The sequence below is a fragment of the Neomonachus schauinslandi genome, chromosome 3 (genome assembly GCF_002201575.2).
Source record: "Neomonachus schauinslandi chromosome 3, ASM220157v2, whole genome shotgun sequence".
Lineage (NCBI taxonomy): Eukaryota > Metazoa > Chordata > Mammalia > Carnivora > Phocidae > Neomonachus > Neomonachus schauinslandi.
In genome coordinates this window covers 130,838,306-130,864,714 of record NC_058405.1, presented here as the reverse complement: position 1 = coordinate 130,864,714, position 26,409 = coordinate 130,838,306, and the positions used below count along the sequence as shown (strand labels likewise).

The following is a 26,409-nucleotide window of genomic DNA, read 5'->3' as shown; positions in this document are numbered from 1 at the left end:
GTATTGATTTTCTAAAGTCCCTTAGATCATTATAAATGAGGCTTTTGCTGTAATATATGCTCTTATAAAATGGCACTATTTTCAATTTCCTGATTCATGGACAGTATAAATGGCACTACTTGGTGGAACAAAAAGACAAGAATCAAGAGGAAGTGAGGCAAAATGGGATTGTTTCAAATAAAAAATTGTATTTTAACTTGAAAATAAGAATTGTTTTTAAGACTGTCTAAGCTAGGTGACACTTTTTCAAGGGTAAGTAATTAGCTTTCTTAAGTGAAATAAAGTAATCTAGGTCATCTGTAAGGCATTTCATATTTTATAATTTCAAAGTTACGCAGCAGAGCAGGTAGACAGCATACAACACAAAGTAAGAGGTGGTACCTAATGTGCAGCTTGCATGAAAGCAAATGCAATTGGGCAAAACAGAATTACGAAATTTACCATTTACAATTAACTCCTTAAAAATCAGGATCCATTTTGGAGAGAACTAAAATGTCCTCAATGAAGAACAGTATCAGTAATGACCACTTAACTGCTACCTTACACGGTTTCCTTGGTTTCATTTTTGCCAACTAGACCATCAAGTATTGTAAAATTACATAGTGACCTCCAGTTTGCTTCATTCTTGCTTCACTGAAATTTCTCAGCTTGTAGAACGCAATTGAAATCACTGATGCATTGCAGTCAGCAAATACGTGTGTCATCCTTGCCCTCCTGTCAAACCTTTGGGTTTAACTCCTGTTTATCGCAATGTTACTCAAGTAGCGTTCAGCAGAATTCTTGCAATGTTGGGCCAAGGAACAAACGTGTGTCTTTGCATCAGCTTTCCACCTTCTCTTTGCAGATGGTGCAGGCCGCCCTGGACAAAGCCAGAGAAGGTCGGACCTGCATTGTCATCGCTCATCGTTTGTCTACCATCCAAAACTCAGATATCATTGCTGTCATGTCACAGGGGAAAGTGATTGAAAAGGGGACCCATGAAGAACTGATGGACCAGAAAGGAGCCTACTACAGACTTGTCACCACAGGAGCCCCCATCAGCTGAGCTGACTCAAGAACGTCGTGCACAGATGAGGCACCAATTACAGGAGGGCCGTGGGTTTTTTTTTTTTTCTTTAAGGAGAAGTGATAATATTTTACTTTTACAGACATTGTCATACACTGGGATCCAAGCTAATTTCTAATGACCTTCAATAATATCTTAGTTTTAAAAATCTGTATATAGAAAATGAAAGAAACTAGGGTTAGTGTGAGTGAGAATCCAATGTCAAGCAGGTGCTCAGCCATTACCCAGTGGCTTTCTCCATGCAGAAGCCAGTCCCAGTTACTACATGGGAATCAACAAGAAGTCACAGAGTGAATGAGACTTTGAATTCCTCAAGGCAGAGGACTATCCTTCGAATTTTTGAAACTTCAGTGTACACAGAGCCGAGTGCACTTACAATAGGCACTCAATGCCTGTTTATCAAGCTGGACCAAGGTCATATGTGAAAAGAACAGGAGGACTGACAACCAACTATTTCTTGACTAAAGTTTTCTTGCAAGTGAAAGCAGATTCATTCATCTCTAAGGATGAGGACAGGAAAAGGAGGGCTCTCAGGCTGGGAAAGGCAGAAAGGGGCAAGTATTTGCAGGGACTTACCAGTTAGGAGTGTGGATTTATAGATTCAGGGTGTAGTAGGTGGGTGGTAGAGTCAACATTTACTGCACTACAATCTGCCAGTGTGGCTTTTTTTGATTTACACTATATGAAGCTACAACAAAATAAAAGGCACTGTCTTCATTTCATGAATAGGCTGGAGAAACAAAGGACAGCAACCTGGGACAAAGACTCTATCCCAGGCCTTTATCCTTGTCACCACCCTCCGCATTGGTTGCCTGTATGGAAACAGAAGTACACACCCCTCCTGCAGCAGGATGGCTGCCCTTCTCTAATTCTAGCAAAAGAATTGGGGAAGCTCACTGAGAAACATGCACTTAGAGACCCAAGTCACATTTGAAGGGGTGGCTAAAGACAAGGGGATTGAATATAAAACGATATATGAACAGAAAAAAAAATTCCAGCTCCCTCCTCCTCTGGCAGGAGATTTTAGGAGTAGCCTCTGGGGAAACTGGCTAATCCAGTTAAAAGAAAAGAGACTATCTTTTAATGAGGCATAATGAGGAATAATGAGGTATAAAAGAGACTATAGAAAAGAGACTATCAGGGGCAGAGATCCTCCACAGAAACTCTCCAACCAGATTACTCTACCTTGAAGCCCGCCTGCCAAAAACACATACCCATTGGCTTTTCAGTGTTTCACTCTTCCATAGGAATAGATTGTCAAGAATCACCAGGCATTAAGGAAATATTTTAACACAAAAAACAAAATGACAACAATAGAATGCCCAGAACAATGATATTAGAGGTAACAGAGCCAATGCAAAGATTTGGAAAACAGTCAAAGAATGCCAATAAATTCACATAATGAGATGAGAAGATATTCCCATCTATTTAAATAAAAACAAGAGTTCACAAAAATGAACATACAAATAAAATACAAAAAAAAGAGCTCTTGACAACTGAAGTGAAAAATTCAGTAGCAGTTCCTATCAAGTCGTCCTGCCCTCAAGATGTCTTCCTGCTCTATCTCTTTCCCAAATGCACTCGATGTATATATGTTTTCTTCCCATGGCCAACAAGTGAAATTCTGCCTACAAATTAAGCTTGAGCTGTTGTATAATGAGGTATATTATTTATGTGTCTGTCCAGTGTTCCCTGGTAAATAACCATAAAGGTGGTTTAGCAAGGTAACTGGGTAGGTCAGAAGAACTGATGGTTGCCAAGTCAGGGAGGGAGAGGGTGGAGGACAGCACTTTAGTTAAGTCATGAAAAATGGCAGGGACAAGTACATTGCAGAATAAAGATGCCTGCAAGAAGGAATTAAATTTTGCAGTATGCATGGGCTCATCCTGTAATATTGAAGAAAGGAGAACAAAATCCGTTTGTGGAAGTGCGCATTTCAAAGAAGAACATAAGCTTCGTGCTGGGAGGCTGTCAGTTTCCTGGAGTGCAATGTGTGAGGTGTGAAAAATGAATGAATAAGAGTCATTTTTCAAATAAGGTACTTGAAAGTTATTGATGAGCGGGATAAGGTTGACAACAGAGGGTTTGAAATAATGTGGGAAAACAATTGTTTTTTGAGGCTCAGTGACAAGGTAAAGGATTATAACCTTAAAAATATAGAATAAATAAAGTTGCAAATATATTTTACAACACCAGGGAGCGCCAATGTTTCCCTATCTATCCCACATCCTATGTCACTAGCAAAGATTTGGTCTCTGCAATTTTACATTATTAATGTTTCTCAGATAATGGGGGTACTTGCTTTCTCTGTTCTATCTGACACTTATCTCAAGTCTTTCTATAGTTTCTAATGTTTTCAGGATGGGTTCATGCTATAACCCCAAATAATAAAAGTTTACAGGAGAAAGAATAATTGAAGGATTGGAAGACAAAGTTGGGGAAATTTCCCTGAAGGTAAGACAAAAATATAGAGCCAAAAAGTAGAAAAAAAGAAAAAGAAAAATTTTAGAGGAACAACCCAGGAGGTATAATAATTAGCTAATTGCAGTTCCAGAAAGAAAGATTAGAGGGGAGTAAATTATTAAATGGTCCAAAGGTATTTCCTATAACTGGAGAATATAAACTTTCAACTTGAATGGGTTCAACAAGTGTCGAATATAATAAATAAATAAAGATCCTCTGTGGGCACACTATTAGGCAATCTTAGAAAACTGGGAAAAGAAGATACTCAAATTTTCCAGGAGAGGGCGGAACATGTTACATATAATAAAGAATCATAATGACATAGAATCTCTTGACAGTAACACTAAAAGTCAGAAGATGTAAAGATTTGCCTTCAAAATTCTGAGGGAAAATTATTTCCATTCTAGAATTCCATATCCAGAAAACTCTTCTCAGGAGTGAAAGAAGCCTAAAGAAACTCTCAGTCATGTAAGGTTTCAAAACTTTCCCTCCCCATACATCTTTTCTCAGGAAGCCACAGGAGGCTTTCCCTAAAATAAATGAAGAAAGAGGAAGATATGGGACCTAGGAAACAGGTGATCTAACTCAAGAATGAGGTGATGGGGGGGTGCCTGGGTGGCTCAGTCGGTTAAGCATTTGCCTTTGGCTCAGGTCATGATCTCAGGGTCCTGGGATCGAGTCTCCCTGCTGATTGGGGAGTCTGCGTCTCCCTCTGCCTCTGCCTCTCCCTCACTCTCTCTTTCTCTCTCTCTTGAATAAATAAATAAAATCTTAAAAAAAAAAAGAATGAGGTGATGGGAATATCCAGGATGATTAGGAAGGGAAATCCCAGGAAACCGGTTTGCTGGAGACACAGTGAGCAGCCAAGCCTGACTGAAACAAGGAAATGAGGTTCCACAAGGGATGTGTCCAGGGAAAAATGTGATGCTGCTAGACTATGGTGACATTCCCCCTGGCAGAGTTTGCCGATGAGTTAGCAATGCAGAAAGACAAGAGAGAAAGACAGAGAGAGAGGGCTCCCTGCTCGGCAGGGAGTCTGCTTCTCCCTCTGACCCTCCTCCCTCTCATGCTCTCTGTATCTCATTCTCTCTGTCTCAAATAAATAAATAAAATCTTTAAAAAAAAAAAAAAGACAGAGAGAGAGAGAAAGAGAGAGAAGATTATAAGCTATTAACTCTGGAGTAAAAGAAAACTTATACATGAAAGGAAATATATTTATATTACACTACATGACCCACCCAAGAATATTATTTACAAAGCCATATCAATGTAAATGCTGAATGCTGATCTAAACCCAAATTAGAGACAGGTTATGGAAAGGGAGAAAAAAGGTGTGGGGAAGCTTGCATAGCTTCTACCATGAGGATCTGTGTGTATTCCTCATATTCCTGCTAGCTACATGTGACTGAAGCTACTAGCATTATGATATTCCTTGGGTATGGGTGTATTCCTCATATTCCCTGGTAGAAATTAAACACTTAAAAATTTAAACAAATTTAAACAAATGTCAATTTGTTTAAATTAAATTTAAAAAATTTAATTAAATTTAAAAATTAAATTTAACAATTAAACTTAAAAAATTTAAACAAATGTCAATAAAACATATTGCTTTAAGAGACAAAGGTAAGGGGCGCCTGGGTGGCTCAGTCGTTAAGCGTCTGCCTTCGGCTCAGGTCATGATCCCGGAGTCCTGGGATCGAGCCCCACATCGGGCTCCCTGCTTGGCGGGAAGCCTGCTTCTCCCTCTCCCACTCCCCCTGCTTGTGTTCCCTCTCTCGCTGTGTCTCTCTCTGTCAAATAAATAAATAAAATCTTTAAAAAAAAAAGAGAGACAAAGGTAAATATAATCTTTTATGTCAATTATATCTCAATAAAGTTAGAAAAAATAAGTTTTTTAAAAAGATGAATTTTTAAATTTAAAAATAAAGTTAAAAAGTTAAAACAAAAGGAGAAAAAATATAGCACAGAGGCACAATATTTAAAACAGTAGATACCGAAACTGGATTTGAAAGACACATCACAGGAAAAGGGGAGTCCAGAAATAGATTCACCAGGAATCCCAGTTCTCATAGTGCATGCTAAATTTCTAATCACAAAAGTGAGCATGGTTATCTCTTCCGGCGTTACTCAGAATAACTTGGAAATAATCTAAAAGCTCAAAAAAAGAGGATGGGGAAAAGATAAAATTAGTTGAGACACCTATATATAGTGATGTTTACCATGAAGCCAACAAAATGATGATATTGACCTATATTGTTTTTGTGGAATGATGTCCATTATATGTTGTGTAGAAGTGAGTTTCTGATCATTATGGGTGGTATGATGCTCTGTCCATCTCTCTCTCTCTCCCTCTATCCCTACACACACACACACACACACACACACACACACACACAGATATACATACACACACACCTCACACATCTGTTATGTGTGTATATGTGTCTGTGTTTATGAGCTTATATGTACCTGTATGCATAAAGAGATATCTGGAAAGATTTCTACCAAAATTTTGGCAGCCTTTATTTCCAGCCATTCGTCCTCTACGTGGACAAAGCTCCCTGCACATACTAAATGTCTGTGGTCCTTGAGGACTGGGACTGTGTTTGGTTCCTAATATCCCCAGTAATTTACTCAGTACTTGGTATAAAGTGATAGCTCAATACATCATGGTTGAATAATCATTTTAAATTTTTACAAGTAGTCAATAATTTGTCAGCCCCAAGACAACTAACCCATTAAGTTAGAGCAGTGTCTTCCAATAAAAATATGAGTCATTAATGCAAACTACATCAGTAATTTTAAATTTTCTAGTCACAGTAAGGAAAAAAGAAACAGGTGAAATTAATGTTAATAATATATCTCATTTAACCCAATATATACAAAACATTATTAATACATGTAATCAGGATAAAAATTATTAATAAGATAGTTTCCTTCATCATATTAAATATTCAAAATCAGATGTGTATTTATACTTACAGCACAGCCCAGCTCTGACTAGCCACTTGTCACGTTCCTGCTAGCTACATGTGACTGAAGCTACTATATTGGAAAGACAGGGTTAGAATATCCAGTTTCATGAATTTCCTGGTCTGGGCCTCCATTGATCCTACATGATTTGAGTCTTACAAAAACATGAGCCCAGCTTCTCCCTTGGAACATGTTCTTATACCATACCTGGAAACTTGGTAAAACTTGTTTCGGTTAAAGATCATGACTCATTTGGACTAACTAGCATTATGATAAGACCTAGCAGAATCAAACATTCTGATGTCAGAAGTTACAAACAGAATCATATTGGCCCTTATCAGAGTGATTAAAATTCTTTACATCATTTATTTTACTTGATTTACCTGTTTGAGTTAACAAAGAGAGAAAACTAAGATTGTTTCATGTAACACAATATAACTGCAAAAACTGCCATTTGATCTAATTCCCTTGAGTTCTCTTCCCAAGACATGTTTTCTTTCAATTAATTTAGAAGAACCATTTATGGGTTTTTTTTTTCTATGAACAATTCTTATAAACAACTGGAGCAGCATGTTTCCCACCTTATTTAGAGAAGAGATCTTGAGTCATTTGATACATCTCAAAATTGCACGAGAGTGGCTGACCACAAATCGGATATGCTATTATTTGAGCATGATTTTGTCGAGAAACTTTTTTCCATATAGTTACTCTGGGTGTACTCTACATATGCTCTTAGGAAATTATTTCAATGAAAGGACACTTTGAATTTAGTAGTGCATTCATGCATGCAGTTTTTGGCAATTATACACTCATTTAAAAATGTAAACCCTGGGATATTTTGATATTGTGTCCTGAAAGAGGAAAATACATAGGATCATAATTAAGTATAGTTTGCCACATATTTATTCATGAATTAAATATAAATTTCCTATCCTAAGAAAATACCAGAACATTCCCATCAGGTTGGTTTAGGATCCCACCTCATATTTCCAACTAAGACTTGGATTTATTAATATCGCTTATGCATGCAGAATCTTTCTGTAATCAGGTCACATAAGTATGTTAGTGGAGATAAAAAAATTGCAAATTTGGTTGCTGTTTCCAAACACATCTTGAGAAAATTTACATATGTGTGTGTATCATTATAAAATAAGCATTTAGTCCATTTGTATTTGCTCTAAATTTCCAGATCAAGTGAATAATCTCACCTGCCTATAAGAGACGGGAGGTGAAAATAACTTAAATAAACTTTAAAACCCAATTCCAATTTCTTTCACACTGTGTTCAATTAAGTGCCCAATTAATTTAAATGGATAGACTGTAAATAAAGCAGTGCACATGATTATCATCTAATTAACACTGGCCAGCATTATAATGTGCTCATTAGCGAGATGTCTGGTATCCTAAGGCTCATAATGAGTAATCAGGGTACACGTGATTGGCATGGAGCTGTCTGGATGCAACTACTCAACCCAATAAAGCAGCACGAAGACCGAATGTGCAGGAGAAAAAAGAAGAAGAATGCACGGCTGGTGAATTGGCAGTTCCCTCCTTTGTATGATTCAGGTACAGCTCCTACTCTCGGATACTGAAGGATAAATTTGAGAACAACAGAATGGCTGGCGATAGAAAGGGAAATGCTCATCCAAGGTGACCCAGAACAAGTGCCTAAAATTATTATGAATGATTACAGGAAAGAAAGAAACCACTCTGAATTTATTTGTCCAGAGTACGTATTCCTAATACACCAAGTACGGAATCAAACAAAGAGATGAGCGATGTTTTGATAAAAGTTCTTGGAAGATGAAAATCCAATTAATCATTTAAATCTACCCCGTGATAACATTCACAAAGCATTTCATAATTTTAAAGAGTCTTTTGCCCTCATAGTTTTTGTATGTTATTGTGAAACCAGTTAGCAGGCTGCAGGTAAGGGATGCCGCCCTAAGTTGTATTTACCATTAAATACGCGAGAAGTTGTTCTGGTGGGTATTGTAGGCTGGCTGGCTTGACCCCCAATTCTACATCACTTTCCTTTGCTGGCCTCTGTTACAGAGGCTGGAAAGTAAAGTCTTTACTTTTCCAGACTCCCTTGAGGCTAGGGGAGGCCAAATGATACTGTGATGATTAGTGAAATACAGGCTCGAGTCTCTTTGGAGGCTGTTCCTTCTGGAATAAAGCCTGGGTTGAAGAAAGCTGCTTCCTTCCTCACTTCTTCCCTCCTGGAGGCAGAGCAGGCATGCTGTGGTCATCTGGTCAGAAGCCACACACCATGGCTCATCTCACATATGAAATTGTTGTTAGTCTGGGAATGATCTAGATTCTACTGGCAAAATATAGCCGGAGTTGAAAAGAAAGTGATGCAAAAAGAGAATGGACTTGAGCCACAGTGGGTTGGAAGAGGTGGGGAATAATGTTACCATCGAATCTGTAGCTCGTTAGAGTCTCAACCTAATTCTTCCAAGCCCACAGGCCTATGTTGAACTCATCCTTGCACCTCTAGCACATAAAATATTTGTCAGGTAGGCACCCAGGGAGATTCAAGAGGAAATATAAGCATGGACAGGAGGGGTCCTGTTTGAGCTGCAGAAGATCTTAGAAGCAATTTGGAATGAGATCTCTAATTTTCATTTAGCACGGGCAGTCCTCAAAAATCTTGGCACCATATAATTTGGTGTTAGAATTTGTGTCACATTCAAGAAGCACATTTCGATAGCCATAAAGAGTTAAGAAGTAAATTTTGTCTTTACATCTTTGGGAGATCCATAACTAGTCCACAACAAACCTACTAAAATGCTCTTTCAAGCTTCTAGTCACTTTCTCCACGTGGCACAGTTGGTTAAGCACCTCCAATCTCTCTGCCACAAAGCAAACTTCCCTTCTCCTTCCCTTCTCTTCCCTCCTTCTCACTCAGCCTGTTAGTATGTATACCCCTTTATTATCTCTACCTGCAAGGAAAGGTTCCTCATTAGGTTGTTGAGGAAGGGGAAATGGAGCTGGTTATTTAATTATAGGGTCTCTTTTGTAAGATAGGTGAGCAGGAAGTCTGAATATTCTCATGTTAATTTTATCCAGTAACATCGGTTAAATTATTCCATGCATCTCTTTCCATAGCTATAAAAATTGGATTCTAATTGGAATAGAATGTTTTAAAGATTGAAATGGGTTACATAAATCTAAAATTTTTTATTAAAGTAGCAAATTAAAAATGGAGTGATTTTTAGAATTTACAGCCCTTTTCATTGCATATAAGTAAAATTTAATATGCTCTGGCTCTTCTTCTGATTTGATTGAATGAGACCCTCAGGGTTGCAGAATGTCAGAGGTGGAATGCACATGAACCTTCCATTCTAAGCCCATTTTAAGTCCCTTACTGGAGAAATTACTCAACTGAGGCCTCCAACATTAACTGGCCTCCCACCATCACAGTGGTTAGATGCAGAAACCCATTAGACTAGCCTAGAATGCAGGTCCAATGACTCCAGTCCGGGGAGCTTGTTGCCAAACTCCTCAAAGTCTTTCATACATCTATCTGTCTTAGAATTTTCTGGCACCTCTCCTGCTGTGTTCTGATCCCCTTTGGGATCCACATAGGGATGTGTGACACTGCCTCTCGATAGGCCAACATGAGCAGGGTATCAACATTTCGAAGCTAAGAGAATGAGATGCACAATAAAATCTCACAAAGTCAGACAGGAATACTTACTTTCCCTTTTTTTTAAATCCGTGCAATCTTCATATAGAAGAATAGCAACACCTCTACTATTTCTCTCATTCAAAAAATTGTAAAAAGGCAGAGTTTGGAGTGATCCTGTAGAAAAAGGAATCTCAAGGACCAGAGGCTTTTAACGTGGAATTATTGAGCTTGAGGGCAAGGCTGGTGTCTAGGAAAGGCAGTGATATGTAAATGCAACGGCCACCTTTAGAAAACCCCCCCTTAATGGCAGAATGTGTGAGCAAGGATGACAATCTGGCCACTGCTGTTCATAAGACACACAGTGAATCCAGGGAGAAGTCAGTTCCTTGGACAGAAGTTAGAGTGTGATTGGCCCAAGTGATGTGCATGGGCAGGTGACAGCTAGCGGAGGAAAGAAGCTCTTCATCTTAATGAGTTCTGGCTTTATTTTCCAGGCACACATACGGCTTGCTGCTCCTGCAGAGTATGCAGATTGTCCCAGGGAAATGGTCTCTGGTCTCCCCTGAGCCAGCCCTGGAACCGGGCCGAGGTCCTGCCTGAGCGAACGCTCCTCTTGCTGGGCACTGATCTGTTCCCGAACCCCACCCGGCAGAACCACAGCTGCCGCCCTTTGCTCATTACCTTTCCCCATCCCAGCAGCTCCTTCTGAACGTAGTGCTTTTGGGGGGAAATAATCACGGTTTCTGAGCTGAGGACAGATTCCTTTTCAGTATCACATGGCAAAATGTTAGAGGGAAAAAAATTATAAGAAATTTAAAAATTCAAAACAGAAAATAATTAAGCGGCTTTACGCTAACCTTGATAACCTCAGTCTTTGAATTTTCTCCCTCCCTGAGAGCAATCACTTCTGTGCTGCCAAAAGAAATGAGATGTGATTCCTCCCAAGTCATTACTGTGATCTCCATCAAAGACTAGCAAAGACAGTAATTAGTACTCTACCCCAAACCAGCCTCAAATTTGATGGAGACCACACTTGTCCTTTGCACAGCTTAAGGGAAGCATTTCTAATTCCTAGAAGTTCCCCATAAGTCGCTGTCATTTGGCAGAAGTTTCTGAAATTGTTGCTTCTTGTAGACCTCTCCTGCTGCTAACAATTCTTTTCAAGAAAAAAAGAAGTCTTTTTTTTTTTTAATTAACAAGCGGCACCACATTACTTTCAGTGTGAAATCACCATCAGAAAACATTAAAGGTAAGGGAGGAGGAAAAATCTAAAACTCCACCTTGGTTTCTTGGCAGCACTGAGGTCCACGTATTCATCCAGAAAGCTGTTTGCAATTTCCAGAATGGCCAGGACAGCCATTCAATGAGGGCAAAATCCACAGGTGCAACTGGACGCTAGGGATCCTATTTTGACCAGTTTCCGAATACACATGGAAGTTCCGGTGTGCAGCATACAGGTGCGGTAGACCCAGACAAGCAGGAAAACTTGGTCAGAAGGTCATCCAAACTTCCAGAATGTGGTCATGAATAGTGGGTAAAACTCTACCCAACTCTGTGGCCCTTCGAGGGTTCTAGGACACAGTGCAGGGAGAGGGAACCTAGAGCCCCGGATCTGAGGCAACAGAGAGCTAAGAGTCCAGGGAGACCAGGGTGGCTCGAGCTTGCAGGACAGAGAGAGAAGATGCTGTGCACAGAGAGCATCTTAGATCTGCAGGGGGTCTCCCTGGGGGAAATGCAGCGGAGTCTACTCCTCACTTTCTAAAGGCACACTCTGGTCCTCCCAGCCCCAGAAATGTTTAGTGTCAGTTACCACACAAGTTGATTTTTTTTATATGTAAATTTCACAATGGGATTTTCCTGTCACCATACATGTCTTAGACCTTGTTAACAGTAACTAGTATTATTTTCATCTGGCAAATAACATCCACGGGTTAATTAAAGATCTTTGGGCTGGGGTGAACGTACCTTGTCCATGTTATATGAGCAAATCACTGATGCTTCACTTTCTTCATGTAAAATAAAGCAGTTACTACCCTTCATGTTGTCTCACACAGGATGGTGGACAGGTGACAATATAAAAAATACTTTTTTTTTTTTTCAGGGAAAAGCACTATGCAATTTGATCCGTCAGTAGCCACTAGACACACATGACTATTTAGATTTATATTAATTAAAAGTAAATAAAATTTTAAAATGCAGCTCCTCAATTACATTAGCTGCATTTCAAGATCCCAAGAGCCACATGTGGTTAGTGGCTACCATATTAGACAGCACAGATATAGAACATTTCCATCACTGTACAAAGTTCACTGAAGAGTGTTAGAATATACAGTTTTATAATACTTAAGAGATGAGGCACATTTTAAAACCAAGTCTTTGACTTTCTCTTATGGCAAGGTTTTTTGTATATGTATGTACCAATTGGATCTTGAATTTATTTACACATTGTAAATAAATATAAAGCATTTAGAAATAAAACTTTCAAGGGCATCTTATAATGTATTTTTTAAAATCTCCCTTCTGTTATACTGAAATAGGTCTAGAGAAGGCACCAATTTAACATTCCAAGGCAGATGTCCAATCAATAGTTTGCCAGAAGAAAGGGATTCAACACTCGTCTTGAGAGCTAGTTTCGGCAATAATAAATTACTTCGCTTTTCTTTACAAATGTATGTTTGATTGGACAGTTTCTCAAGTTGCTTGTCTTGATTTTTTCATCGTGAAAGCTCATGATATTGACATTTTTCTCCTGAATATGGAGATGTAGACATTTTGAATATATGGATATATTAACAATGAGTCAAATGAGCTCAATTCCACTTACGTTTGGCAAATAAATTGGAAGCAGAAGAGTCTTTTCCATCATTATTAAAGGGAGGCATTTTCTCCAAGGCTGTGAGAAGCTGTTCCTCTTGCTGCCTAAGCAGTTTCCATTGCAAAAGCAATTTGCCTCCATATGGATCCCTCCAGGAGACTTCAACTAGAGTAAAATGGGAAATCTCATCACATGGGGGACTTTTGGGCTTTATGGCAGATGGGGGTGGAATTGTTGGGGATTAATTATAGATAATGAACACACATCTCATCTTATTCCCCTTCCGAAGATCACATGTCACCCAACAGATAGCCCTCAGTATGGGTGGGTGAAGAGAGCTTCTCTCTGGGAACTGAGGAGGGATGTATGGTGGAGTCAGCCCTGGAGCAGAATCCCCTGGCTGTTAATGCCCCAGTTTCCTCATGCTTGGTGACAGCAGTCTGAGACTGTGTTGAGATGGAGGATTCCTCCAAACTAACATTACTAATCTCAAATAAAGCTTTGACAAAGGGATCCCAGACAGGAACGAGCTCTCTGACAAGTGCAGAAGAGTATGAGATGAGACAAATGCATCGTAAAGTGTTAAAGGATTGAAGTGAACTTCTGAGGAAAACATTGGGGCAGGGGGACTTGAACCAATGACCAAAGGTCACCACGTTAAGAACATTCTTTTCTCCTTTCCCCCAAATGTCCCATCAACACGAGACAAATTTCATTCTTATCTTTCATCATCCCTCAGCTTCTTGCTTAGGAATCACCTGACCACTGAAACCAAGTTATATTACCTTTAAAGACAAAGCTGTTATGTGCGTTTTGTAAAAACAACAGCATATACTCTATAAATACATTTAGAAAAGAAACAATAATTACTTTGATTTTTAGAGGTTTTGTTATCTTCAACTAATATTTTGCCAAATAGTACATGCTTCAACTGTTATGTTTTCATAAATATTTATGGATGATTTAATACACCATCATCTAAAATAATTCATGTCTTGATTTTCTTGAGAAGAGTTACGTAAAACATTGTGGTGGACCACAGGTAACTAGGATGTGTAGCAAAATCTGACTCAAAATGCACTTGATTGAAATGACATAATTATCAACTTAAAGTCCAGAATTATCAGATCCAATGAGGGAAAAGAAGAAAAAAAAAAAACAACTCTTGTTGAGAAATTCTTAGTATAATATCAATATTCTTTCAATAATAATTTCATAAAGTAAAGCTATAGATCTTCATCACAGCTATGTATATACAGAGTTTAACTCAATTAATGGTTTTCTTGGGTTGGAGCATGACCTTGAGGAAAGCACTTGATTTCCTAGGCTTTGAAAGACTGGTAAATAATGTTCTAAGCAGGACATCTTCAGCAGCATTTATTGAAATATTAGAAAGCACTACTGTAAAACAGAGACCAGGAGTTAAGCAGAGGTTCAAGTCCAGACAGTAACCTGACCTGTTTCCCCTGTATATGTAGCCATATCTAGAGCCATTGCCGGCCCCATCAACACCCTGCACGGTGCAAGTCCAACAGGATGTGGGATTTTAATGACATTTCTGGAAAAACAGCTGATTTACATGGCAATCATCACAGAAGCATTCACTCTTAACAGATTTTTACTTCTTAAAAATGAAGAAACAAAACAGTGTAATGAAAATACCCGTGAGAAAACTTGGGTTCTAATTCCTGTTCTGACAATGGTGTGAAAACAGCAAGTGCTTTCACAGCTGAATGAAACTCCCTCTCCTTATCTGAAAACTGAGAGGATCGGGTTTGACTGGGGCTCCCACTAAAATGCCCACAGGAGCCATAAGCGGCCTGACCTTCCTACGATGAAGGTAACTGATACTGAGGCTCCCCTTGGGACTGTGAGAAAATGGAGAACGCTGCTCCTTACTGGGCACAATCAGTCAGCGATGTTAGATTTTTTCCAGGTAGGAATGCAGGCCCTGAGGTGCCATATTGTCAGATTTGTCAAGAAAATACAGAAATTCAGATTTTTATGTCAAATATTCTGGTTTTCAAATGTTGGTAACTAATTTAAAATGGGGGCGGTGGGGAGACCACAGTGAAGGCAAAACTAAGCATAGGTTAGGATGGGGCCTGTGGCCGCCATTTTGTAACCTCTGCTTGGAAGCCTCCTGTCTGCCCCTGCTCTGTGGTTCTGCTGGAGAATGGAGGAGGAGCTGGGACCACGGAGCACTAAGCCCCTGCACATCTCTAATTAATCTTCTTTTCTCTTGGTTTCATTAACACATGAATACAGTAGGGAATCAGAGCAACCACAGTCAGTGGGATGGATGCACTTTTACAGAAAGACAGGACGTAAAATAAATGCTCTGCATGAGTGGGGATCTTGATGAAATGGTAGAGCTGCAGTGTGATCAACGAGGCCACGGTACAGAGCAGCCGGAAGCTCAGCTTGTAGCCATTTTCCCCTCGGCAGCTCCTAAGGAACATCTCTGAGTTGATTGCAAAGCCCAAGCCAAAGAGCACCCCAAGATTCCTCACGAGTCCGGCAAAAGGCGTGGTGTCAATGTGGATCCAGTCAGGGTTGGCACACCATTTCTTGGCTATGGGCAGAGACCACAGCAGGTCAATGTCAAACAGTCTGAGAAGCAGGTAAAAGCCGAGCGCAAACAGAAAGAGGAAGAGGTTGGTCTTCAGATATGTGCTCAGGCTGGCTGTTTGGATGCCTGGAGTGTGTTCAAAGGCTTCCGCCACAAGCATGCCTGGGGATTAGATAAAGACACTGCAGATGACCATGTGCCCTTGAGCCCCTCAGGAATCATTCCTCTCTGTATTAAAGAATTTACCATCGTGTTCATGATAAAAGGCTTTAGACATCTAGGTCCTATTCATTTTCCAAAGCCCTTTCCCTAGGCAGTAGCTAAAATACTTGCCCCATGCTTTTTCCACCATCCATGCACAAGTGAATCATTCAGAAGTCCGTGGCACTGGGTGGCAAACACTCTATAGGCAGGGCCCTGATCTAGGTGCTTGCAATTAATATTCCAATTGCCACAGCCAATTAAGTAGAGAGCTTTTGAAAGGTATGTGGGGCTAAATGGCGGAAACTCAAGCACGGTGAATGCTGCTTCAGGAATACAAAGCAGCTGCTCAATGAAGTCCATGGTCATGTAATAATCACTTCAGGTGTATCGAAGAGAGTGGCTTGGCATACAGCCTGGAGGGTCATTATGAAGTGCCCCAAACCAAGACACCAGCCCTCTGTCTGGGCTGATACCTTGGGTGTTGGATGTGGCGCTAACCACCCTTCAGAGAAGCCCCACTCACTGACAGGTTATGTATTTATGCCATCGAATGAGACCATGCCATCGTGTACATGGAGGATTTGAGAGCTGTGTTGAACTGCTTATGCTCCCAGGGCAGCATCTGGTATCAGTGGCTTGACAGAGTTACCTGAGACTGGGGTACTGACTACCAGGGAGAATCCAATGACATAAAACAAATGACACTAAAGCTTTCCAAAGACACAACTCAAGGTAAGTGATCATATTTACCACCAAATACTCCAAGAATAACTTGATGAGGAAAATGTGTTGCTATGAATACTCTGGAGATGCAGACACTGATTTGAATCAACCAAAAAAGACTCCAAAGAAATGACCAGGTCAGTCTACGATGGAAGAATAGATATAAACGTAAAAAGCAAAGAAATTGTATGACTCTTAAAATTAAGGGGGTGACACCAGATGATCTTCCTCAGAGGAATCCATCTAACTGTGACATAACTATGATTCGAGAGTCGTTTTCTTTTTCACAATGTTTTCATGTGCTCCATAGGATCTGAAAAGCTTCAACGGAGGTTTTTCCATTTAGCAATGCATTAAGCTTAACCAGTGCAATATCCTGAGATTTTAATAAGTGCTATAAAAGGGAGCCAATTTGACATCCTGATAATTATTTTAATGGAATATGGGCAATTCAAATTTGGGGGAATTACTCATATCCAGAATGACCTAGAATGGATCATATACCCTTTTACTCTCTGTTGTATGTGCTGCTTCTTTTCTGTGCCAACATGTTTTTGTCTGAAGAAAACTCACTGGAGAGGCGGCTACCACTCTGATGAAAGTCACACAAGCATTTCGTCAAGGACAAATTTTCACTGGGTTTAATTTTACAGATGCTCAAGACTCCTGATTCTTTGTTTTTTGACAAATGGAAAATAAGAGACAAGGGAATTGACTTAGACATTATATACTTTAGATTGGAAGCAGGAATTTGCAAAAAGCTTACAAAAATACTAAAGTCCAAGCTCATCATTTTCATAAAGAATTAGCAATATTCAGTTATAGGAATCCTTGGGGTTCTGCTGCTGAATGTTTGTTCCTGATAATCGGACCAAACTGTTACTGAAAAACTAAGAAAGAATGAGACTTTCCAAGAGGAAGTAAACAGAAGTTATCCATATGGAAGAAGAATAAACAGGGATTTGGTAATATTAAGATAAGGAATAGGCACTCAATAAATATGGATGGACAAAGGAAATGTTGCAGTTATAAAAATCTAAAGGGAATTATAGTATTTATTTTTTAAAAGAAACAAATATTTCTCAAGGTCTGGAAATTTGAAGAAGAAATTAACTACAGAGAAAAGGTGAGGATTATTTAGATTCTCTTTCAAAAATGTGTCCATGGATAGAAAATGTTAATTTCTTTAAATTATAACTTTTGACTTGTTGTTTGGGGTTGGATAATGAACACATTAAGGTGCACAAGTTGCAGTCTCATTAGAATAAACTTTGAAAATACCCAAATTTCTTTGGTGGCTGGTTTCTTATATTGCCCAATACTACTCTAAAAAGTGCAATATGTGATGGATCTTGGAATTTTTTTTTTATTTTAGAAGAACTTTAAATAATGGTATACGTTATAGTATTTTTTAAGCAATTAACTGACAAATCTTATCTCAGTAGCCTAATGATGTATGATTAAAGTGGTGCTCAAAATTGTTTTAATGATAGGTAAGTATTTCAGGAGAAAAGAGAAAGAAACATCCCAATTCTTATAAGAATTATGAATAATCTTATATTAAAGTTCCAGGTCATTCTAAACACTATGATTCTACTAACATTAAGTCTACTAACAATCAAATTTAAGTTTGCCTTTAGAATGTATTTAATTAAAAAGGTTGCTAGTCTTTAAAGCTAGAATATATGTTATTGATGTCAAAAACATTGGCTATTCAAAGAAGGAAACATAATTTTTCTAAACTGATACATTCAAGGGGAGTGAGAATTCCCAAACTTCTCGTTAATCTTAAAGCAAGGGAATATGCATGCAAAAATACGTCCTTATATAATTTTAGATGACTTATTTATGAGCTACCAAAGTGATTATTGTATTATGAAAACCTAAAGGCACTTCCAGCGAGTCATTAATCAACTAAACATTTCCAACCTTATAATGTGGCAATAGCTCTGAGCTAATGAGGACATTATCTTAAAGCAAAATATTAACTTTCTATTCATTTTGCTATTTTGGCTACGATCGACTAGAATAAGCACATTTCAACAACTAAAAATACACCAAAGTAAATTTTTAAAGGGCTTTCTGTATTCAAGACTTTCTGTATTCACATTCCGGTGCTACAGAAACTGGAGCAAAGCTGACCTGTGCAGGTAAGTTGTCAACGACTTATCCATCTGACTGACTGTGCGGCTCAGGGCGGCTGTTACCATGACGTACCAGACACACGATGAGCCCATTGCATGGCCAGATGGACTTCCTGCAACAACAAAGTGCCGATCCATGTGAGAAGTGGTTAATAGAGTATCGGTATCAGAAATAGACAGCAGAGGGGCACCTGGGTGACTCAGTCGTTAAGCGTCTGCCTTCGGCTCAGGTCATGATCCCAGGGTCCTGGGATCGAGCCCCGCATCGGGCTCCCTGCTCGGCGGGAAGCCTGCTTCTCCCTCTCCCAATCCCCCTGCTTGTGTTCCCTCTCTCGCTGTGTCTCTCTCTGTCAAATAAATAAAATCTTTAGAAAAAAAAAAAAAAAGAAATAGACAGCAGAATATTAGCCATGAAAGTTACACATAACTCGGAAAAAAACCACAGGCTACATGTAATGTTTAGAAATAGGTAGAAATAAAAGAAATCGAGTCAAATGGAGCCTCGCAACACTATTTCAAGGAAAATTTTTTTAAATGTTTTCAAGTTCATCAAATGCCAGAAATCAAAATGTTCAAGGCTAATTAAGAACCTAGGCTGCGGCGCCTGGGTGGCTCAGTTGGTTAAGTGACTGCCTTCGGCTCAGGTCATGATCCTGGAGTCCCGGGATCGAGTCCCGCATCGGGCTCGCTGCTCGGCAGGGAGCCTGCTTCTCCCTCTGACCCTCCCCCCTCTCATGTGGTTGCTCTCTCTCATTCTTTCTCTCTCTCAAAAAAAAAAAAAAAAAAAAAAAGAACCTAGGCTATTACACCAAAATCTGTCACAGCCCTCCATGTCTTTCATGCCTAATTGTTTTCAATTGATGAGAAAATTAAAGTACTGGCATTGGATCGTCAGTTTATTTTCCTTGGGCTGAGAAGTCAAATATCTGAAGGGTATCATTACTATGTTCGGCTTTACCAGTTGACTTACAAAAGACTGCCATGTACCAGTGGCTAGCTCTGGGCCTACCTTGTGGCTGGTCACTGCAACAGGTGTCTTTGTCATTAAATGGATGAGGGAAGCTGTAAAGGGCATCAATCCTGACAGAAGCCAGGCAGCCTTCCTACTTCCAGAATGTCTTTCCCATGCAGCTTGATTTTTTATTTTTTTTATTTATTTATTTTTATTTATTTTTTTGAGAGAGAGAGAATGAGAGAGAACACATGAGAGGGGGAAGGGTCAGAGGGAGAAGCAGACTCCCCGCCGAACAGGGAGCCTGATGTGGGACTCGATCCCGGGACTCCAGGATCATGACCTGAGCCGAAGGCAGTCGCTTAACCAACTGAGCCACCCAGGCGCCCCAGCTTGATTTTTTAAAAATTCATTTACTTTGATGCTCACCATGAGTTTTTACCAACTGGAGATTTATTCAGATTAAACACCAGTCTGTTTTTTAAAAACACTACATTAAACAAAGACAATCTATTTCTTATAGCTATAGTTCTTTCAAAGCTATATCTTATACAGAATTTTTCAGAGCCTCTTATATGCTTACATGAGTTGTAAATCTACAGGGAGTGAATGTAGAATACAATCTCTCTCTCTCTTTTTTTTTTCTTCAGAAAATGTCTTACGAGGTAGAACATTGCTGGGAAATGCTGGGATAAACCAAAGTAACATTTCAATTGTCTCAAAGGTTATCCATCCATCCATCCATTCCACATTGGTTTCACAAAGATAAAATACACATCATCCCTGTCATGATGGGACAGGTTATTGGGGGAGCCATATATATGTAAAGAATTAATTATAGTACAGTGTGATAAATATTATGACAAATGGATGTATACTTTTATGGGAGCAAGAAAGAAATATATTCGGAGAACTCATTAGGAACTTACACATTCACTATACTCAGTGTTAGTTTCAGGATGTCAAATGGCAAGAATTTTTTGCTATGTGACAAACTGTGGTAAGGTACAGTATCACACATTACATAACATGTAATTTTCCTTTATATATATATATATATATATATATATATATATATAAACCTTTTCATAATCTTAAACTCAACTTTCATTAACAAAGATTTTACATTCATATAGAATCTTACTTATAAAAGGAAGTGGCCCAAGAAGTCTACTTATATGCTATATACACAACACCAAAAAAGAAGTTTGAAAGAAAAAATGCTAAAATTAGAAATAATCTCTACTGGTAATAGTAAAACCAGGAAGTCCTTACCTCATTCATGAGATTCTCAGAAGATCCATAATAACTTTGCAAGTTGCTCAGCAACAGATAAATCAACATTTCTAGGATTTTAATACAGTTCTTTGGGAATTTCTTCTAGCTAATTGTTTTTTGTTTGTTTTAGAACCAAATCATTACATTCTTCCAAGAAATAAATGAAAAATATAAAATCATTTGGAAAGTAGTCTCCCAATTTACCTTTTTACAAATAACAAAATGATTATTCATAAAACTTCTTTCCTTTTCATTAGCAATTTTTATGCTTATGAACTTTTAGTATCCTCACCCATGACATTTTCTTTAATACCCTATATAATATCATATAGTAATTAGGTAATAACCATACATAATGACTCTCTGTTGGAATATCTTTAGTAGCTTGAAGATGCTATAATTGCTTACCTGGACCTGTTTCACATGTAGTGGGGAACTGTTCAAGGCATGGACTTGAGTGATTTGGGTAAATCTGAGTTTCTTGGACCCACCAGTAAGGCCGATGTCCAAACAATATCCTGTATTTAGAGAAATATAAATATGCACACATATTTAAACACATAACTATTGCTTAACTGAAGACTAGCTATCTCTCCTATAAAAATGACTCAAGCAGAGGGCTGACAGGGAAAGCTCATGATTAAGACAGTTTGGGTTCTGGTCTGTCTCTTATTATAGGGGATGTCACAGTCATTTGGAGTTTTTGGCATCCTAGTTTCCAAGAAAAACAGGGACTTTTTTCCTTGGAGGGAAACTTCTGTGGGTGCTTTGGATTCTTAGACTGGGAATATCCAAGTGGTCCCTAGAATTATCAATCCGTTCATTACGGTGCTGTTCATTTAACTATCTTCTTCTTTAATCACAGCATATGTGTTACAGGGTTTGGAATTTACTTATAAGTCAAATAAAGTATACATTTCTATCTTTCTGTAAATTCTATTTATGAATAGGTGTTTCAAGTTAACTGACACGTTTGAAAGATTTTCCAAGTAAAACTATACACATCTGAAATGTGATCATTAAGCCAAAGCTACCAATTTAAGAATAAACTTTACAAAACAAAAACAAAAACAAAAACAAACAGAAGGCTTACCATTTAAAAATAAGATTGAACCAATCCCCAATGACTGCTACCCATATCATCTTGGTTCCAACTGTCTGATTAAGTTGAAACCAAAGTGGAAAATAAATAGAAAAGATATTCCGGGGATCGCCAACATTGGACATAAAATTTAGAAAATTGTAGTAAGCTCGATAGTCGTTCTGCAAATGCTGAATAGCGAGCACTCCATTCCTATGAAGGAAATCCATCTCGAAAGAGAGGCAATTCTAAACATAGAGCAATTGGAGCTGAAATGCTCTGGGTCCCACTGTTTTTATATGCTGCCCTCATGGCGGGTGCGGCCATTACCGCAACATGTGATGCTGACCATCTGTGAGAGGGCACGTCAGCCCTCCTCTGCCGAAAAGCTCATCTGTTGATGATTTTAATTGGTGCCAAAGAGGTGAAGTACATGCTGATCTGTGGCAAGTTGAGGGAAAATTTGGGTAGAGACACAATGAATTTCTTATGCAACCTCCCTTTTGTGTGCACAGTTGGATCATGTTTGCTTGAAATTTTTTGCACAGTTCATTTCCTTCAAGGGCAAAGACATTGGCAATTTCTATGCTTGGCTAGAAGACTACGCAAATAATTACTGCATGTCAAATAGTCCTTAAAGCCATGCATTTTAATTTAAAATAGACTGTGTCTCTTTGACTATTTTATTGGGTCTTTGAGAAAAATGGATGAGTAAACATCTGGGCATGAAAAATTTATGTGATATGACAGGTTATTTTCTGAATACAGACTTCTAAATAAAAATATTTTGATATTTCCTTATTAGCAGAGAGAATGGCATATACAGACAGAGAAGGAAATACATGAAATATATGAAATCTGCAAGGAAACCTGTTTTTTGACTCTAAGGCAAGAACGCAGACAAGGAGGTCACTTGGGTAATAGAACTGTGTTAGGAATGAGTCATATTTTTATGGACAAGAGAATATAGTTGAGAACACCGGGGAATCACTCATGTAATAGGAAGATAAAAATCATCTTTAAGGGGCTTTTCACTGATCAGGAAAATGGTTTGTTGAAAACAGAGCATTCAGCAGAAATATGAGGGAAGCACCCAAACAAACATGTAGATTGGGGATAAACAGAAGGGCAGCTCAGAGAGACCCAGGGGTCCAAGTCTACAGTGAGGTGCTGGAGCTAGAGGATGAAGTCTGCAAGGATTCAAGGGTCCCTGCAAAGCAATGAAGTCCGACCCAGAAGTGGAGGGGGAGGGTGGGTCGAGTGTTTGCTCTCCTACCATTCAGATCCTTGTCTTCTCTCATCACGTCCTCCTCATGAAGAACCTTCTTCACAGGCTACGAATGGCGCCTTGGATTTCTCTTGGAGGCCTGCCCCATCATTTAACAGCGCCATCGTCATGGGGATCCAATGTCTATATGCACCTTCCCAGCCTCTGCTGCCACCCCCGGAGGAAATGCTTTGACTGCCCGTTAAAATGTTTTGGGATGTTTTTTTAAAAAATTCAGGATCTTTGTCCTACCCCAGACAAATTAAGTTTCTGGTGATTGGCCCCAAGCATTGGTAATTTAAAAAATACTTTTCAAGTGATTCCAATGTGCAGCTAGGGTTGAGAATCATTATTATAAAGAAATGTATACATTATCTGTTCTCCTTTCAGCCTTAAGCCCCTCCCCCTGCCCAAAGTCAATCTGAAAGAAGCTTCAATGACATCGAATATGTAAATTATTGCATATAACTGGATTTGCTTGTTCAATTCAATTTTTGCAACGACTGATGTATCTTCTCAAGACTTCAGAGAATCTGGGGCGCCTGGGTGGCTCAGTTGGTTAAGCGACTGCCTTCAGCTCAGGTCATGATCCTGGAGTCCCTGGATCGAGTCCCGCATCGGGCTCCCTGCTCGGCAGGGAGTCTGCTTCTCCCTCTGACCCTCCTCCCTCTCATGCTCTCTGTCTCTCTCTCTGTCTCAAATAAATAAATAAAATCTTTCAAAAAAAAAAAAAGACTTCAGAGAATCTGGGGTGCCTGGGTGGCTCAGTCGTTAAGCGTCTGCCTTTGGCTCAGGTCATGATCCCAGGGTCCTGGGATCGAGCCCCCCATCAGGCTCCCTGATCCGCGGGAAGCCTGCTTCTCCCTCTCACACTCCCCCTGCTTGTGTTCCCTCTCTTGCTGTGTTTCTCTCTGTCAAATAAATAAATAAAATCTTTAAAAAAAAAAAAGACTTCAGAGACTCTCTCTCTGATGAAAGAACCCTAATCTAGTGAGAAATTTATAAAGCTGGTAACAGTTGTATACAACCTTGGTATTGTGGTCCAGAAGAGGTGAAGCAATGGTGACGACTGAAATATGTGCCTCCTAAAGCAGGGCATGCTGATGGCAACCTCCCTCACCCGGTTTTCTGTGGTGCTCTTCTGGAAGGAGGTTAAAATACAGCCTCGTTTCTGTGGATGAGAACTCTGGTTTGACAGTCAAAGTGGGATGGCAAGTGGCACCAGGTCATTTTTCAGAAAGTGATTTTATTTTATTTTATTTTATTTATGTAAGAGAGAGAAGGCGAGTGAGCATGAGCAGGGGGAGGAGGGACAGAAGCGGAGGAGAGGGAGAAGCAGACTCCCCGCTGAGTGAGAAGGCTGCTGCAGGGCTCAATCCCAGGACCCTGAGATCATGACCTGAGCCAAAGGCAGCCACTTAACCGACTGAGCCACCCAAGTGCGCCGCCCCCCTCCTCCCCCCCCCTCCCCAGTAAGTGACTTTAAATGGCTACCAGGAAATGAATATTCATCTCTATCCACAGTGAGAGATTTACCAGTCTCCTTTATCATTCTTATCATTTCAGCAGGAGGAGAACCAGAAAAGGTCAGCCCACGCTGGCTCTCTCCACCGGCAGAGTTTTGCTCTTCCCCCAGGCAGCCCAGGATTACACCCTTGGTTCTCCCACTAGTGTGCTAATCTGATCTGAATGATGTATGTGTTGGGATAAAATCAAATGTGCTGAAAGCTCTGTTGCGCTTTAGAATGCCTTGCATTCATGCTCTTCCAATAATTTGCCTTCAAAAATACTCTCTCTTATTATCCAGTTTTAACTTCACAATAGTTCAGTAATCCTCATTTTAGTGATGGAAAATGTGCAAGCAACCAGGCCCAGGTCACTTCTGTAGTGGAGGAGCTCTGTTTGGAGACTAAATTTTTATTTCCAGACCAATGGTTCTTCTTACTCTAGGCTGTGTCTAGATTGTTCAAAGCCAATATTGGTGAGATTTTAAACAGTGGCAAAATGAATAAAAGCTAATGCTATGACCAGCTTATTTCAAATGTTTTCAACTACCCAGACCCCCAATTCACCTGTATCGTTGTTCTAACTATGAAGTTTTTCTGTGTAGTCCTAAGAGAAAATTGGTTGACACAGAAACACATCTGGCCAGCTGCCAGAGCATGAGGAGAACTTCATAGATACAATCACCACTTTGAACTTCTCTTGGATGGCTTATCTCATCATTGGACAGCAGGGACGCTGTTGTTAGGGGGACTCAGGGGCTACTGTTACCTTCCCAGTCTCTGGCATCTTCTCTGAAGGAAGTATCAAGTAGCAGTCAGATGGACACTTCAGAGCTTAAAGCTGACTCTCATTCCCACCCTTTGCTGATAGCCTTGCAACCCAGCAGACATCTTCTTCTCTGGGGACAGACAAAAGAAAGCCACTCAAATGAGAACAGACAGAGGTTGTTTATTCTGAGTTCGCTATAGCAAGAGTCATCTACCATAACTTGCATCTGACCAAGATTCAGAAGCAGGCAGGGACTGGAAAAGCTTTACTGTGTAGTGGGAATAAGCAGAGGCCTCAGGTATGCTCTGATTAGAGGTTGTTGGCACAAGCAAGCTGGAGATGAGTTAACTAGAAGCTGCACATTTTATGTGATGAGTTTGGGGAGCCTATATAGTTTTCTCTGGTTGATCCTGAGTAGGAAGCTGGGGCAAAAATAGGGAAGCTGGCAGTCATTGACCAAATCCTGACCATTCTGGGCAGATTGCTTCAGAGGTTTTGGGTCAGAATTCTGTTGTCATATTTGGTCTGGCCATTGTCCACTTGAAAATTCAGTCCCTCACAAAACAAATTGAGTAAGTATGTGTCAGAAGAAGTTGATGTGGCATCCCACCAAGAAATAAGGGAATCCCTTGTCTATCCTATAATTCTACAATTCTTATTATTCACTGAATCAAAAAGAGAGCATAATCTTACTTACCAAAGATAAATGAATTTATTCAGGTATGCACTACTCTCTATGAGGCATTAGCCTTGACTAATCGGAGTCTATGCTTCTAGCTTTTTTGTTTTTCATATTCAGGTTCTATAATTTCCATAATCTCTTTAATGAGCCATGAGGAAGGACATTACTCCTCTTTATTCTTTTTCTGAGAAGAGTTTAAGCTACATATTTCATCATATTCATTTTCTTCGGAAATGTCTTTTCCCTAAACCAGGGTGTGAATGACTTCAAATACATTT

At 39.5% G+C, this 26,409-nt stretch overlaps 2 protein-coding genes across 3 annotated transcripts in view; one reads left to right on the top strand and one right to left on the bottom strand.

The window, feature by feature from the left end:
- The window catches only part of ABCB11 (ATP binding cassette subfamily B member 11), an 86,842-nt gene extending 85,743 nt beyond the window's left edge, over positions 1–1,099 (top strand). For both annotated transcript variants that reach the window (XM_021702735.2, XM_044913323.1), the window contains one exon: positions 845–1,099. In XM_021702735.2, the coding sequence (XP_021558410.2) occupies positions 845–1,045 (201 nt within the window). In that variant the 3' untranslated portion in view covers positions 1,046–1,099. The remainder of the gene's footprint in view (positions 1–844) is intronic.
- Positions 1,100–15,176: 14,077 nt separating this feature from the next.
- G6PC2 (glucose-6-phosphatase catalytic subunit 2) lies at positions 15,177–22,138 on the bottom strand. Its single transcript, XM_021703238.1, has 5 exons — positions 21,921–22,138; positions 21,236–21,345; positions 18,596–18,710; positions 16,481–16,596; positions 15,177–15,688 (listed from the first exon to the last, which is right to left on the bottom strand). The coding sequence occupies exons 1-5, from the start codon at positions 22,136–22,138 to the stop codon at positions 15,177–15,179; spliced, it is 1,071 nt and encodes a 356-aa protein (XP_021558913.1).
- Between the last annotated feature and the right edge of the window lie 4,271 nt (positions 22,139–26,409).

Excerpts from the sequence above, each read along its gene's own strand:
- G6PC2 (XM_021703238.1), bottom strand. The coding sequence starts at position 22,138 with ATGGATTTCCTTCATAGGAATGGAGTGCTCGCTATTCAGCATTTGCAG. Across the intron at positions 21,346-21,920 it reads TTCAATCTTATTTTTAAATG|GATATTGTTTGGACATCGGC; the intron begins GTAAGCCTTCTG and ends CTCTAAATACAG. Across the intron at positions 18,711-21,235 it reads TACATGTGAAACAGGTCCAG|GAAGTCCATCTGGCCATGCA; the intron begins GTAAGCAATTAT and ends TTGTTGTTGCAG.